Below are 17,191 nucleotides of genomic sequence, written 5' to 3'. Positions count from 1 at the left end.
ATAAACCAGAGGAGCTGCTGGTCTAAAATGCCCTGGTGTTTTACCACTTTGCATGTAGCACAGGGACTAATCCTCAGGCAAACATAGGACAGTAAGAAAGCTTAAGTGCAGTTGGTATAGTTGGTACAGTTAAATCTGGTATTGTATCTGTTTTAGAAAAAATGAAGGAGTCACTGATTTGACAGAAAAGCATTGAAGAGGAAAGGGATGGCAAGTTTAAAATAGCAGGTTCCCATAGGTAAGAATGGGATGGTTTTTTTTTTTTTTTGTGAGGCAATCAGGGTTAAGTGACTTGCCCAGGGTCACACAGCTAGTAAGTTTCAAGTGTCTGAGGCCAGATTTGAATTCAGGTCCACTTGACTCCAAGGCTGGAGCTCTATCTACTGCGCCACCTAGCTGCCCCCAGAATGGGATGTTTCTGCTGATAAAAGTTTCTTCGCTCATGTAGAAGTTCCCCCATGCACCCAGGAGAACAAATCTGTCTCATCCCTAGACTATGACCTACTGTGTCATCTTCCCTGGCCCCTGAAGGCAGTGAAGCTTGTCATTCCAACACCAGTTTGACGGCATGACATAATTACAGGTAATAGGAGCCTGACCAAACCAATAAAAAACTAGGTCTGGCAGCTATTTCAGAAGAATAGGTGCAATTCTATGCTACACTGCCTAGGAAAGTTACAAAGAGAAGGGGAAAATAGACAACTGAGCTCTGGCTGTAGTTTCCAAGAGTAGAACTCCACTGGATCCAGGATACTTGAGATTGTTTGGAGGTGATCCTAAATCTAAGATCTGATGATCACCTGGAGATAGTAAAAACTAGCAGGAGGAGGCATAACAACTTAGAAGTAAGGAAAATACCATGTCCTTTCCTTTTATTCAATCTCGCTGAAAACTGATATTATCTTCATTGTAACACCATTTTCTTTTGACTAATTAACTAAATCTGAATTTTCTTTTGATTGGGATTTAAAATGTGACTTATAACTTTGAATAATTGCTATGGTTTAATGTTATCAGAAGATGAATGGGCTATAGAAGAGATATGGTAAAACTAATCACTCCCTCCTGCTCCCCCAACCCCCCAGTGAAAGAGCTAAAAAACAAACAAACAAACAAACCCTCACTTAATCTTAACAGCCAAGGAAAGTAGAGTATACAAATAACACACATGTCCATGTCATGTTTGGAGTAAAGGAGCTCTAGTAATAGATAATACTGTCAATTAGCTCTAGAGGTTTGCTCTGATTTACAATCAGTTTACATTGCCATGGCCCAGGTCCTTTCCTTTTCCAGAAAAAGATGACATCTGAGAAGAGATTAAAAGATGGTTAAAAGAGAAACTATCCTTGTGGGTAAAACATCCCTTATCATGAAGTATGAGTGCCATAAGGATTGGAGGGAGGAACAGAAAACAGGAGAATCATCACCTGGGGGAAAAGACTTGGTATGAACATAGCTATCTTCCAATATTTGAGGCACTCAGGTGAAAGAGTAACTAGGTTTATTCTGATTACCTCCAGTGGGCAGAAAGAGACCCAATGGGTAAATATTACAGGGAAAAAACCTTCAACTTGTTATAATGGAAGAACTTCCTAACATTTGGAGCACAGAAAGCTCCTGAAGATAACGAATAGTCACAGGTGGGTGGTAATTGAGGGGGGTTCAAGCAGAAGCTGGACCATTTATTTAGGAATTTACATTCTTCAGGTAGGGAATGGACCAAATGAACTATAAGGTCTCTTCCAACTCTAAAATTTTAATTCATCTAAAAGGTGACATACTGCAAGCAAATTACTGGGACACAGAGTCCTGTGGTGGTTTATAATACATTACTGGGGGAGGATATAGAGGCAACAGGAATGTGTTTGGTTGTATGACTGAGTTGGGGCACCCTTCCAACTATCCTTAGAAAAAGGGAGGTGAATGGAAAGCTAACCAAAATTTGTAATTGCCCTTTGACATGGGGAGGAGAATAGGTGGTACTTGAAATTCAGTGGGAAAGTGTAATTCTATTAAATAACAAAAGAAAATCACTGGGTAGGCTGAATGATTTTTCAGAAAGATATCTCTAGTTCAACTAGTGTTACTCAGAGTTACACCAAGATCAAGGTCTTTACTCCTTCTATAAAAACTTCCTTTAAGAAGCAAAATAGTTTTTAGACCTTAACCATAAGGTAAGCTCTATTTAACCTTGTGGATTCTCCTGCAGTCTTCACGGTCTGGATGTGCTGGTGAAACTTTGCTCCCAATCCTCTGCTCCTCGACCACACAGAGGCCCTCATATATCCTTGAGGCTGCAAGTTGCTTTTGGTGAGGGGAGGGCGGAAGCAGATAGACAAAGGGAGGTGAGAAAGATTCAGATTCATTTAAAATTGTTCAGACTACCATAACTTCTCTAAAAATGATGATGGACCTAACGTGATAGAGACTGAAACCTCCCTCCTTTCTTTCTTTTCTCCTTCTTCTATTCAACCTAATCCTGTATCAGCTCCCATTGTTGGTTTCTGTATTCCCTGAGGGCATAAAGTTCATTCTCTTCCATAATTTGTAATGTTTATATACAATTTTGTTTTCAAGAAGCAGGAAGTGGTGGTGGTAGAGGGTAGCATGCAGTCCCAGCTCCCTAGGGTGACTTCTTTTTCAATGCTAGCAGGAAGAAGGGAAATAGGTTGGAGTAGCAGGTCTGATCTTGTGTATGGCAAGACAGCATGAGCCCATTGTTCTCCATGAAGAAGCAATGATTTGAGGGCCCAGAGATGCTTAGAGGTTAGGGGGAAGGTCTTGGTGATCATTGATTTTAATAAGGAAGGTTCTCTATGTTTTCTACAGATAAGAGATTTCACTAGCCTGTAAATGGGAAGAATGAGAAAACCACAGAATTACTGCCTTATGATGATTCCTAACTACTGTCTATGCAGTTAAAACTTTCTTAACACTAAATGTTGTATTGCATACAGAGTAAATGGTCAATAAATATCTGCTGATTGGTTAGCTGCCCAGCAAGAATGTGCCCAAAGGTCTCACAAACTATTGCTGTACTATCACCAGAATGGCCCCCAGAGGAAGGGAAGGATCTAGCATCACTAATCTAATGGGACAATGAAGTAGGGACAAATCACTTACCCGAAGCCATGCAATAAGTGGAGTGAGGAAACCCAGTTTTTGTTTCTAGTCTGGTTTACAATACGCGAACTACAGGACTTGTAACTTGTAACTACAGGGTTGTTATTGCTGGAGAGATGCAACTAACTGACACAAACCTCCACCTGGGAACTAAAATCAGATTTTCCAGTCCTTTGATAGACAGCAGGTGGAGGTATTAGCTCTGTGCCTGGGACAAGAGCATGGGACTAATGTCACATGAAGTTAATTGCTCAACGCCACAGCAATAACCACATCCATGTTCCTGGAGGGATGTACATATGTGTCAATGACAAGGGATACGAGAGAGAAGCCAGTTAATTCCTAGTCTAATGCTTTGGTGAGCTTGTTGCCACTTCTCCCTGATCCTGTATTCCATATAAGAACTGTCGTATGAGAGAATGAATCTTTATGAGAGCAAGAATCTATTTCAAATCATTTCCTGCCAAAGATAGGTAAGTATCAGGGGGTTGAAGTGGTATTTGGCTCACTGGGGCTTCCATTCAGCAAACTATTAATTCTTGGAATCAAGATTACAAATAGACTTATCTTGGTTAAGGTACTTCTGCTGTGGTACCTAAATTATCACTTTTCTTGACTTGGTACCATTGACACTCAAGACATTTGAAAATAGGTGATAAAACCCTGTTACAGAATGGCAATCTCAGGTTGCCAACAAAGGAGGAAAACAGACCACCAAGATGGGGTTTTTAAAGGGAAGTACATTAAAAAAAAAAAGAGAGAGAAATGAGCAAACACTGAGTCCTTAAGCTCTGAAAGGTAGGAATAGAAAGCACACTTGAAATATCATAAAGTCATTGTCAACTTGTGCCATGTAAAAGACATTTCAGGGGAAGAAAGATGACAATTCTTGATATAATGATGGCTGTCAGGAACCTGAACCCAACCGCTGACAATGCAGAGAAAGGGCTATGTGTGACACTCAGTGTTCCATGAGGGGCTTTGGGATGGGATAGAAAAACTCTAGACAAACTAGCCTAGATGGACTACAATGGCAGAGAAAAATGACAGTTAAGGAACAAGATTGCAGGATTCCAGCATCTGGGTAATCTAAATAGCAACTTATGGAAGAGTGTCTGCCCATTTCTATTCCCAGACAAACTGCCAGGTTACTAGTCACTCTTTCCCTGAGAAGGAACCCCCTTCCACATGCAATGTACATTACATAAGTCCAGCCCCATCTTTCTATTCTCCCTATCTTGAAGGTAGACATGGTGAACAGAGTCTCAGAGTCAGGAAGATGGGTTCAAGTTCTGCCTCTGACATGTGATCTGACATAGCCTCTGGCTATGTGACCTTGGGCCAGTCACTAATCTCTTAGTTTTTCAGACAGCTCTTTAAGACTCTAAGCTGCAGAGCAGCTGTCAACCTACAACTGAAGAAGTTTCCTTACCTGGGAGTCCCCCATTCCAGCGAAATCATAGGTCTAGTCCACAACTCTATCGTTATTTCTTCTTAAGCCTAACGGGCCCTTTGTCCACCTTATTCCATCTCTGCCCCAGGGATATCTGAGGTCATACTTCAGTACCCTAAAAATTCTCTGGGACAGTTGCCAAGTTGTGACTAGAAAAAAAATGAAAGCGGCAGGACTTTGTTGGTAAGGAGAGATGGAAGGCTTAGTTGAGTCTAGGACAGCAGGATCTTTTCAGATCTAGTCACCTGATCTGGGTGGAGTATGATGCTTGTGAACAATGGCAGCAAGACCAACACAGCAAGATCTCTGGAGAGTCAACAAAGCCAAGAGGATGCTGCTTTGCCCCATCACTGGAGATTTGCAGGTAAGCATAATTCTGGAGCAAGGGGACTAATAATACAGACTGTATTGAAGTATCCATCAAGTTATTTAAAAGGCATATTATCTAGAGACTGGGAAAGATGTGTCTGCAGAGGTCATCCCATGGCAAGTTATCACCCATTCCCTTGCTTCAGAGGGGCAAAAGAAAAGTCAAGGTGATAGGACATCTAGGGGAAGGTTGGGTCTTCTTCTTTCTCTTGTCCTGGAATTCCTCTAAATCTCTAGACACAGCTGTGATACTTGCAATTATTGAAGAATATGAATTTCTCATCCCACACTACTCAGAAGAAACTTTTTTATATGGGGGGAAAAAACCCAGAAGCTGCTCTTTATTATAGCAAAGTCTCTTTGCTGTAAACCTCATCAATGCTCCCTAAGATCCAGGGTCTCTTCTCCTCCCTTTTAAGCTCTTTAGGCTGGGGAATCTTTAAAATTGACTAGAGAGGTTCTCCCACTGAAATGTTCACCAAAGCTGAGAAAGACTGAGCTGTGCTTGTTGGAAGATGCAGGGGTAGGCGGGGTGTGTGAAAATAGATAAAGATCAACTTTTGGTCTGTTGAGTGTTTGTTCTCAAACTCATTGTCAGTCAGCCGCCACAGTGAGTTTGATGAGGACTATTATCATCAGTTTAAGGAACAAGCAGGTGTATCAAGACAACTCTTGCAAAGACAAAGGAAAAGGGCCCCAGTTACTCATTCACTTCTAAAGGGAACATTCTCCTAAAATGGAACAACACCCTTACAGCCCACTACTGACCTTTTGTGGGGCTAGCCGTCATTGGTAGGCCCCAAACACAGTGAGAAAGAGAAGAAAAAAAGAGGAAAAGCCTCTAGTTCTGCTCTGTAGCACCTGTGACCACAAGTTCCCTACCCTTGAGCATGAAATGTGGAAAACTGCATGGAACTCTTCTCTGGCTTATTCTATAATCCAACTACACTCTGTGGACATGAGAGTAGCTCATCTCTGCCACGTATTCCAACAGGACAATTTTGTTGTATGCTAGTTAAGATCTTAGGTAGTCATGGAGAAATTCTGCAGTCTTTCTTCCTACTAATGAATCTGTGCTCTTCCAGAATAAAAATGACCTCCTAACAGATTGGAGTTCTTAGAACACTTCTCTAGGACGGGGACACACTCAGTGAATACAAATTCATCTTGGAGTCCCTAATGATGATATAGGAAGGCATATTAATCTTGACTGGCAGCATGATGATTTTATTTTACAAGGTAAAATTAATCCTAATATGTAACTTTCTTCTGAGCATTGAAGTACTCATATATAATTTGACTGCGTGGATAGTTAGAAAAGTTAAAACAAGAAGCAGATAAGTGATTCCCTAACAGTCTGGAGTTAACAGCTAAAATCAAAACCCATGGCTGCTGACAAACAGTACAGAGAATATTCCACTGTAGTTCCCACATCCACAATGTACTCTGACTTTTCAGAGAGCAAGCACTGGGTAAATTTTAAGAGATTGTGATCCATATCATTATAGTGATACCTATGACTCCAGATTCAGTGCTCTAGTTTTCCTAAATGCAAGGTCTAGATGAACACATGCCTCTTAGATCAGTCTTATTAGACTCATACTTTATAGGTTCATTTCAGAATGGAGGCCAAGTGGAGGGTTTCAGCAGCAAGAAATAGGTATCCGCATTATTTAACACCCTACAGTAGTTTACCTCTTCAAGTTTACTGCCAAGAGTCTGTTCACATGCAAAAGCAATAATGAAGTAACAACAGTTGCATGACCTCTTTTTAACCAACTTCATTCTGGGTTGGAGTTCAGACTCTTTATTCTCAGAGGCATAGGCAAACTCTAGAATAAAGTTTATTCTATTATAAACATATATCATAAGCACCTACAGAATTCTCAGAAAGGGATGTCCAGATCACACCTCAAGCTACCATCCAGAGGAAGCAACGGGGTATTGCATGAAGGGTTGATTGTCCCCTATTAGGCTGATTAGAAGAGAAATGAAAGAGACGGTGGCTCTGAACACCTTGTTCTTGAACTTAAATCATTCCCCAACCCTACATAGCCCGTGCATTGCTAGCAAGGACAGAGGCTGACAACATAGCCCCAGGAAGGTGAGGAATCAGCTGTCTAGGACTTGAGAAAAATCAGTAAAGGAGGTGCCCATAGCAGTTGAGAATATAACTCCTGCCTGAAAGAGCCTGCCTAACAGGCAGAAACAGAAATACAATTAAATTAAGTCAGAAAATCCACTACAGAAAATGCAATTACTCAAAGATACAAATAAATGTTCAAAGAAAATTGGACCCTGACAGGGTTAGTCAAGCTTCTAAATTCAGCTAGAGGCAGGTGGGCCCAGCTAATAAGCCAAGAAAGAGTGCTGCTGAGCCCTGGGTTTACTGCATTAAGATCTTGGCTGTGTCCTGGGAGGGCTTAGAGCTCTCAGGTGCCTTTGTAACTTCCCAACGTGATGATGGCCAAGAGGAGCTTAGAAAGACCTCTCAACTCAGGCACACTGAAGGAGATTCTTGTGGAAAGGGAACTGACTTCCAACCTATAGAATGGCAAGTCTGGCCAGTGAGTGTCATTATCTTCTAGGATTGGACTCACTGTGGACAACGTGGCAGAAAAGTATTTGTTATGACCTGGCTTCCCAGCCAGGAGTCACCTACCTCTCGCTGGAGCACCAACTCCTTGGTGAAGAGTGTTGCCTCCTCACTGAAGGGCTCTCTCTCCTGTACCAGGCCAGGGAGATTCCGGGCTCCACGGGGACATTCAATACCTGGGTCAGGAAAAAGCACAGTGAGAAGAGGCCAGTTTCCCAACAGAACCTTAAGGAACGCTGCCCAGTAGATTGTCTATCCTTATGATGACAAATACCTTTGTATGAACCACAGCTAAGCTCCATTCCTAGGACCATGGAATTACTATTCAATAGGAGTTAAGTAATGCCGTCTTCTTCCCAAATCAGTTTCTCCTTTTTAATTTCCTTTTATGTCAGCGATGACATAATTTTCAGGAGATCTCAAAACTGTCTCTATTTTCTCTCTCCCCTAGGTTCTACTCAATTATCCAGTCACTCGCAAAGTGCTACCTACTGATTCTTCATTTTTGATGTATATTGAGTATGCTCTTTCCTTTCAATTCCCACAGACATCACTCTAGTTCTATTATCTTATGGCTAGACTAACTCAATAGCTTACATGCCTCTAGCCTCTCCCTCTTACAATCTCTCCTCTACTTTGTTGCCAGATTAATCTTCCTCAAGCACGGCTTTCATCATGTCACTTTGCTGCTCAGAAACCATTAACTATTCTGCCCTTGGTTAAGTCTTTATTCTTTGGCCTGGGAATCAACAGTTTTAAGTACAACTTACCTTTCCAAACTTGACTCCTACTACTCTTTCATGAGCTAACCAAATGAACTACTCATAGACTCAAGAATGTTCTTTGCATATTCCCGTCTCCCTGACTTTGTTCACAGTATGACATAATAAGAAGTGCCCTATTTCTTCTCTTCACTTATCCAAACCCTACTCATCCTTCAGGAGAATCTCAAATTCTTCATCCTCCATGGGGTTATGCAAAGTTCTACTGTCCTTTCAACTCTTGCAAGACCCACTGTTTTTACCACTCATTTAGCACTTATAGGAAACTTTTCATAATATGTTTTTATGTAGATATCTCATTTACCCAAGCTCCCTGAGGATGAAGAAACTTTTTGTTCCCTACCCCCTCAGCATTGAGTGTAGCATTCTGCACATAGTAGGTACCCAATAAATATTTGTTGATTGAATTAACAGCTCCTTTGATTCATTTAGTCTATAAATACTGTCACCCAACAGGAGCTGCATGTTTGGTGCACACTTTACAAATATGAGTACCATCACTCTAGTATAATTGCCTGGTCTAAAAACTCAAGGATAAAGTTGAATTGAGGCAGAACTCTATGCAAAGAGAAGGTTTTGTCAGCTTCAGAGATGGCACATCAATTAGGGAAAGGCTATTGTGACATCTGAATATAATGGAATTATGACACCATAAGAAATGACAAATATAGGGATTTCAAAGAAGGGGAAGACATCCGGTCTGATGAAGAGAGAAGCAGAACCAGGAAAACAATATACACAATTGCCAGCAATATAAACTGAAAAAATAATAAAACAAAATTGAAACAAAACGGTGTAATTATAATGTCCAAGCTTGGCCCCAGAAGATATATTAGAAAATGTACCTCCTCCTTTTGCTGGAGAGGTGAGGAACTATGGATGTGGAACGTTTGGTATGCTGACAGACATGGTAGATGTCAGTTGGTTTGGCTGAAATGTTTTAAAAAAAAAAAAAACTGTTTCAAGAGAAGGATTGCTTAAGTAGGGGAAAGACATATTCAGAGATGAAAATGATGTAAAAACCAAAATGCATCAAGAAAAAGAAATGAAGAAAAATGAAAAAAATGGTCTGAAAAATGAAAAGAACGGAATTCCAAAGACAAAAGAAGATGAATTTTTCTCTTGTGCCTCTGGTCCAATTTTGACTTCTTCATTTGCACTGATAGGAAATTTGGAGGCACTAACCTTTATTTAAGTACCAAGTCATAGGGAAATGGTTAGCAGCCAAGTGTTAGTGGATTCTCTCACCCTAACACTTTTAGCAGTCATCCCCTTTTATTCCCTCGTACGACCACCAATAATCCAGGACTTCATCACCAATCACCTGAGCTACCTTAAGAGCCTCCTAAATCGACTTGTCTCAAGCATCTCTCTTCTCCACACAAATGCCAAAGTGACATTTCTAAAGCAAGTCTGATCAGATCACCCTGGTGCTCAAAAAGCTCCCGTGGCTCCCTATGCCTCTAGGATTAAATACCAACTTCTGTTCAGTTAAAGCCTTTTATAATCTTGCAAGCCATGTCAACTCCTGTTTCTATGTCTTTGCCAAGTTGCCTCTCCCACCTCCTCCTTCCAATATCTGGGTGTGCACTCCCCTTTCTTGTCTGCCTCTCAGAAGTCTAAACTTCTTTCAAAGCTTAGCTGAAGTGCTAGCTTCTATAAGACCTTTTCTGATTCCCCAATCCCAGTTGCTAATGTTTCCCAACATTACTACATATTTTCTACACACATCTAATACAATGTAAGATCCTTGAGGACAAAGTCATTCTGGTTTCGTCTTTGTCCAGTGTCAAGCACATAAAAAGTACCTAACAAATTCTTACTACATCAACTTAACATGGAGGTGGGGGTAGAGAGCAAGCGAGATAGGGTAGGCTTCCTATAATACTCAATATCCTGTTGGGGACTACTAGGAGGTGGGCATGCCCCATTTACCTGAGAAAGTCAGGTGAGTACCCACGTCCCTGACAGCTCCTCCATATTTTCATGATCATAAAGCACATGGGAAAAGGAACGTATTATATCCCGCTCCAGTTCTCAGGAAGACGAGATAGAGCGCAGGGCTTCCTTTCTCAGCCTCAATGCCCCTCAAAGGGAAGAATCTAAATTAAGCACAAGTGCCAGATGATTAAGTACAACTGTCAGAAGAGAGGAAAGTAGTTGGCAGAGCTTCAGTTGGGAGCATGATCTGTACAACCATGCAAGCAGGGGGTCCAGGGACTGTTAAAACACCAATGAGAATGATGTGTGGGAAGCAGAGCTCATCTGAGCAGCGTCATTCCCAAACAGGGAAGGCCTAGGCCAGTGACAGAGACAGATATATTAGGAATGAGACTGTTTCTACAAAAGTGATTTAAAAGTCGGTAAACTCTCAGAGACAGTGCCCGAGATAAGTCTAGGAAAGGAGGGACTACTATAGTGAAAGAGAAAACAGTCTGTGGTTTTCACAGTAGTACCTGTCAAAAGGAATATTGATGTATACAAGTCTGCAAAACAAGTGAGATCAAAAGAATCCATCAGAATGATGTAGGCAATCCAATAAAAACAATGTCATGTATAAATTACTGTAAAAGTAAAAATAACTTCTTGAAACATCTATTCGACTAATTTTTGATTCTTATATAATGCACTATCAGTTCTTCTAATAGTATTCTGAGATGGGTGGTGGTACAATGACCAGAAGGGGTGCCGGGTGTGGTATGGGAACTAGTTCTGGACCATGTACCAGGGAGCCTGACAATGGATCTGAGAATAGATGAGATTAGAAGAAACATTTTTTTCTGCCATCTTACTACCTGGTAACATGGGGTTGGCTGAATCTGAGTGCCTCTGCAAGTCTTCACTGCCATCTGAACACTAAACAGAAGACAGGAGGTAAGAGGGCCTTAGCAGCTAAACTCGGCACTTGAGAATATCTGGAGAATGAGAGTGAGGTTCAAGGTAGTCAGTGAATTTGTATGAAAATTCATTCCAACAGACTTCATTAGGTGAGAGAAACAAGCCTGGTCTAAGACATCTGCTACCTGAGCAAGCTCTAACTACTCAAATGTAAGTGCAGATGGCTACTTGGACATAACCGGATCACCTCTGGGAGAACTCTTAAGGGCAGAGCTGTGTCCCTGTCTTTCTTCTCCCCGCCCCAACCAGAGCTCTAAGTCCGTAGGAAGCCAACTAGGCTGCCTGCCTTCTCCTGTTTAACATGTAGCAAGGGAGTGTGCATCAGAAAGCTCTACACCCGAGGCACAGTCACAGAAACAAACACCACAAGCTGACAGGAGACACAAAACAATTCCAGAGGAACCAATACACAAACTTTCACCTAATTCTGAGTCGCTGCAGGGAGTTTCCTGGGAATTGTCTGTCAGGCAGGTAAGAAGAAAAAGCAAGGAGAGCAGAAATGCGCATGAATGGAAGTCTGTTTTCCAATTATCTTTTTTTCCTTCTAGCTGGACCTTGTTTTTCACAGACCTTCCTGCCTCAGTTCTTCCATCGAACTAACACCAGGGCCAGTAGAATCAGCGTTTACCCTAACTTTCTTGTCGGTCAAAATCTGTCCTATCCTAGGAATGCAAAGGAGTCTGAGTCAGCTTCCAGAGATCACAGATACAAGTGACATGAGGGGAGGAGCCTGGTAGGTGACAAAGGAGTGACAAAATGAGAACAAAATGAAATTTTCTAAATTTCAAAGCCAAGAGCCAGGAAACACAAAGTTGCTCGCCCTGTGAAAATCAGGCAAAGCCACATGTTAACAGCAGGTGAAGTTTCATTGCATCCTCCCTTAGCAGCTGTAGGGCTAAACCACTTAGGAAAATTCAGGCCACTTACTCACCATCCCTAAAATGGTGAATGAAAGACTGTGCTCAAGTCCCTGGTGAAATGCTTGTTACCAATCAATGGAATTTAAGAAGGAAAGAAAAGAAAAATCACTGGGATGAAAGGAGAGAAAGCTGGGTTCTTAGTAAGGGAACCAGGGCCTGCTGCTGCAGACCTGGGCAGGTTGACAGAGGGCAAGAAGAAAGCTCAAAGCCATGCAGGGCCTCAGGCTCTAAAGAGGAAGTGAGATATCACCAGAGTTCCAGACACTCTCCGCAGCACAGTTTAGGAAGTACCTGTAATTTTGGATTGTGCATATTACCTCTAATAGCTGTCTTCCCCGATAATGCACCAGCTCGGTGCTGCCTGCTGATAAGGGCATATTAACTCTGTTATGTTTTGAACACCGCAGAGGCAGGTTAAGTGCTGAGCTTACTCTCAACTCCTGTAAATCATTCAAGGAATAAAAATTATTTTTAAAAGTTTGAAAATACAACTGGTAATAAAACAAAACCCCTCCAAACACCCCAAGCCGTTCTCCTTTCCTGCCTTATGAGGGGAGCTAGAGCAGAGACAGATGCTTACTACTGCTCTAAGGTTTCCCTGGCAGAATTTCAAACAGATCAGAACTAGTGAAGGCAGGCAAGTCACAAAATGTCTTCCCCTTTATCCAAATGTCCCCTGAACAATGGCTCTCTGATTTCTCTAAATCTCCATGATTAGCCTTAATTTTGGTTGTGCCACCTAACACTGCACACTTCCACTTAAATGTGAATTCTAGGGAGAAGAGTATGTGTTACATGTGTTAAGTGTAATGCAATGAGCCCTGGACAAGGAGCCAGAAGACCACCTTGTGGGATCAGCAGGGGGTCTTTACTAACCAGCTTCGTGATCTTGGACAAATCACTTCGCATCTCACCTCTTAAAATGAACAGTCTGAACCTGCTTGAACTAACAAGGCAAAGTCCCTTCCAGGTCTAAAATTCTAGGAGTGATCTATAGGGAATTCCTAATTGGAACACAACTCTGAAATGTCAAGTTGATGCTGAGCTGAAGATGAACCTATTAACCATCTCCCCACCACACAGAGAAATACTGACTAATGAGGACAATTAACACAAGTGCTCTGCTTGCTCAGCCAAATTTGGAACCAAGAAGTTAAAATTCCTTACTATATAAAGGATATATTGATGACAGCTAAGTAAGAGAAACTGTATGAGGCTGAATACTGACTATACTTTGTATATCATATGCTTTATAATAATTGGGTTTGGGGATTCAAAAGTGTTTGTTACTTTTTTATTGGGCACAAGGCTGTGTGGAATGAAGCAAACTACATAGGCTAGAGGTGACAGCTTTCAATGGGTAATCACCTCGGCTGAGAAAGCAGCCAAAGCATTGGCCAAGGAAAAGAGAACTTTGCTGAAAATAAGAGCATAAGTTAGGGGAGTCAGTTTACTGAGTGCCCAATGTGCCCTGAGCACTAAGGAGGTTCACGATGGGGGAGGTGGGGAGTAGAAAGGGAGGGAAATGCAAAAGAAATAGAAGCCACAGACTTCGTCCTCATCTTCTATGCAGTAACATGACATACACTAATAAGAAAGAGCTGAGAATGGGAATGAGAGAGGATAGAGAAAGATCCTAAATGCCAACCTATCTGAAAGAGGTAGTTAACCTCTGACCTGCACACTGAGTTAAAGGCTGGGACTGAAGAACACACATAAAGTCAAGCATGATCCAGACCTCTCTGGAAGTCCAAAGGTTGCCTCTGCCTGCTCTAAGTGAAGGCTTCTGGCACTAGGGTGCAATGGTTTAAGTGAGGTACATATCTCACATGGAATATCTAACTAAAAGTTTCTTAGTTATGTAAGTTGCAAAGGAAAAAAAAAAGAAAGACAGACCAGCCATATATATTTATCTTAGTGGACTTAAAACTGACTCCCCTAGGGAAGACAAATGTAACATCGAGATGAAATGGTGAACAATGACAGACAATCACAGACAGGCCTGAGCTGGGCATTAGCAAATTGTTGAGTGTTTCCAATGCAACAAGGGAGGAAGTGGGGAAAGGGCAAACACATGGGGAACCCCCACCTAGGATCTTATATTCAACTCTAGACAGCTCTGTGGCAACAGAGAAATAGAGAGAATTGGAACACAGAGAAAAGCAAGAAAAAATGACTCAGGGGTGGGGAGGCCTGCCTTTAGAGGAAAGATAAAAGGTGCTAAATCTGTATAGCTCAGCTAAGCAGTGACTAAGAGGGTGACATGATAACAATCTGCAAATATTTGAAAGGTGTAAACACATGGAAAAAAATTGCCTAGCCTGAAAACAGGGGGTATAATTAGGAGCAGGGAAGGAAAATCTGGACCAAGTATCAGAAAAATACACAGTAGTTCTAAGAACTAAGTTAAAAGATATAGGTTCTTAATGAAAGTGGAAATTTCATTATCAAATCCTGAAACTGAAAGGAGGTCATTTCTTCTGCATATACCTAAGGCATCTCAGATAGATCTTTAAAGACATTTAACACTATAGTTATATATTTTAGATTTTAAATACTTCCATGCCTTAAAATATTTTCCAATGCAATTGAAGCACAATTCTTCTTAACCATATCTCAGTGGAAAAAGAAAAGCTACTCTGATAGGCCCGTAAAGAAAAAAGATGAAACGAAACACCAGAGGTTTTTATCTGCAGGCAGCATATGCTGCCCAGCCCCAGAGCAGGACTGAACACAGACTTAGAGGACAAACTGCTAAGCAAAGGGACAGATGATGAGGCAAACTGGTGTATCATCTTTGTCCCTAGTTTTTATTTCATGTGGGTAATGTGTAATTTCCAAAAAAGAATGGCGTGATTTGCTGCTACCTGGGAGTTCCCTAAAGTAAGTATCAAGGATGAAACCTGGGGAGTAAAAGTACACCAAAATAAACTTCCTGTCACACCAACTGCTTTCCCATACCCTTTCCTAAACTCTCATCACTGCCACCAGCCAATTTATAATCAGCATATTCTTAGTGGAGTTCTGTACCTAAATTAGCTCCATCTCAATAAACTATCTTTCAGTGATAACTCCAACACAAACTCACACATGTATGTGAGTCACATACTTAATACTTTATACAATATTAGAAACTAATAGCAAACATGATGAATACAAAGAAGCATGGAAAAGCGTACATGAACTGATGCAAAGTTAAGTAAGGAGAGCTAGGAAAACAATATACACAATAACTACAATCAATAAGCATTTTTTTTTTTTTTTGGTGAGGCAATTGGGGTTAATTGACTTGCCCAGAGTCACACAGCTAGTGAGTACTATGTGTCCGAGGCTGGATTTGAACTCAGGTCCTCCTGACTCCGAGACTGGTGTTCTATCCACTGCACCACCTAGCTGCTCCTTCAACAAGCATATTTTAAACAGTTACTATGAGCCAGGAACTGTGCTAAGTGCTGAGGAGAGAAAGAAGGCAAAAATGGCCCCCACCCTCCAGAGGCTTATATTTTAATGGAGTAGACAACATGGATATAAACAGGTATGTAGAATATACAGAGTGCCCCAGGAAATGGAAAGTAATCTGAGGAGGGAGGGAGGGAACTGACACGGTCAGCGGGTGTAGGAAAGGCCTCCTGAAGGAAGTGGGACTTGAGATGATTCTGTGGAGAGAGCATTCCAGGAATGGGGGACATTCAGTCCAAAGGCACAGAGATGAGAGATGGGATGTCTTGTTCAAGGTACATACTCTAAAAAGGTAGCGTGGCTTGACAGCAGAGTGTAAGGAGCAGAATCAAAGGCAAGAAGACTCAATAGGCAGGAAGGTGTCAGAATACAAAGAGCCACAAATACCAGGTAGAGGAGGTAACAGAGTCATTGGAGCTCACTGGAGCAGGGGGTGACATGTCAGAACTATGCTTAAGAAAAATCAATTTGACAGTGAGTGGTGCAGATAGTCTCTGCAGCGAGAGACTAAGCAGGAAGAGCAACTGTCCAGGTAAGAGGTGAAAAGGGCCTGAACTCTCTACGGCTGTGGCTGTGTGGATACGTGGTGTGAGTGTAGGGTGAAGTGTCTAGGATGTGAACGTGGGTGACTGGGAAGATGACAGTACTCTCAACAGTAACAGGGAAGTGGTAAAACTCTGGTTTGTACATTTTGAGTTTAAGGCATCCAATCTGAGACATCTGAAAGGGAGCAGGTGATGCTCAACGATAATTTATGAGAGAGATGAGGGCCGGAGAGGTAAAGCTAGGAATCATCTGAGATGTCAACCTGCTGGAACTTGAATTAACCACGTGAGATAGTATAGAGTGGGAGAACTGGGAGACAGCCAGGGTTACTGAGTGAGACCTGAAGAACCGATAAAGGAGGCTGAGGAGTGGGCAGAGGGAGAACCAGGAGGGAGCAGTGCCACCAAAGTCTAGAGGGATGAGAATATCCAGTGGAATCATCAAATGAAGGTGATCAATGATGAAGAAAGGACAACTACAGTGAGGACAGAGAAAAAGCCACTGCATTTAGTACTTAAGAGATCATTGGTAACTTTAAGTCAAATTGTAGAGTGTTTAGAAGAAATAGAGATACCAAGTTTAGATGGCTTTCTCAAGGACTTGAATTATGAAGGGGAGAACAGCTGGAGGAATGATAGGATCAAATGAAGTTTTGTTTTGTTTTTAAGATAGGGAAGATGAGGGGGCATGTTTGAAGCTAGCAGTAAAGCAGCAGGTAGACAGGTAGAGATTGAAAATAAATGGGTGGGGAAGACAGTGGAGGCAATTTTTTGGAGAAGGTGGGTTCAAGGACATATAGAGGGGGATGGACTTGGCAATGAGAAAGGCTACTTCTTTATTCACGACTGGAGTGAAGGAGGAGATAATTGGGGAAGAAGTCTGAAAAGATGTGATATCAGAAGAGGAGAAGGATCTATTAATGAATGATACCAGTTTTTTTCAGTGTCCTCAAGTGAGGGAGTGGGATACTGAATAATAAAGGAGGAATAAAATGTTTCCCTTGCTGAAATGGGGATCCAGTTTAGATTGCATAAATTTGGAGTGG

General features: G+C 41.7%; 1 protein-coding gene across 1 annotated transcript in view; it reads right to left on the bottom strand.

Moving 5' to 3' along the window:
• Positions 1-17,191, bottom strand: part of SND1 (staphylococcal nuclease and tudor domain containing 1) — a 439,872-nt gene that overhangs the window by 106,557 nt on the left and 316,124 nt on the right. The window contains exon 15 of the mRNA XM_027840174.1: positions 7,608-7,717. Coding sequence (XP_027695975.1) covers positions 7,608-7,717 — 110 coding nt within the window. The remainder of the gene's footprint in view (positions 1-7,607; positions 7,718-17,191) is intronic.

Source organism: Vombatus ursinus, unplaced genomic scaffold, assembly GCF_900497805.2.
Source record: "Vombatus ursinus unplaced genomic scaffold, bare-nosed wombat genome assembly UNPS02014839.1, whole genome shotgun sequence".
NCBI classification, from domain to species: Eukaryota; Metazoa; Chordata; class Mammalia; order Diprotodontia; family Vombatidae; genus Vombatus; species Vombatus ursinus.
This window is presented reverse-complemented; position numbering and strand designations above follow the sequence as displayed.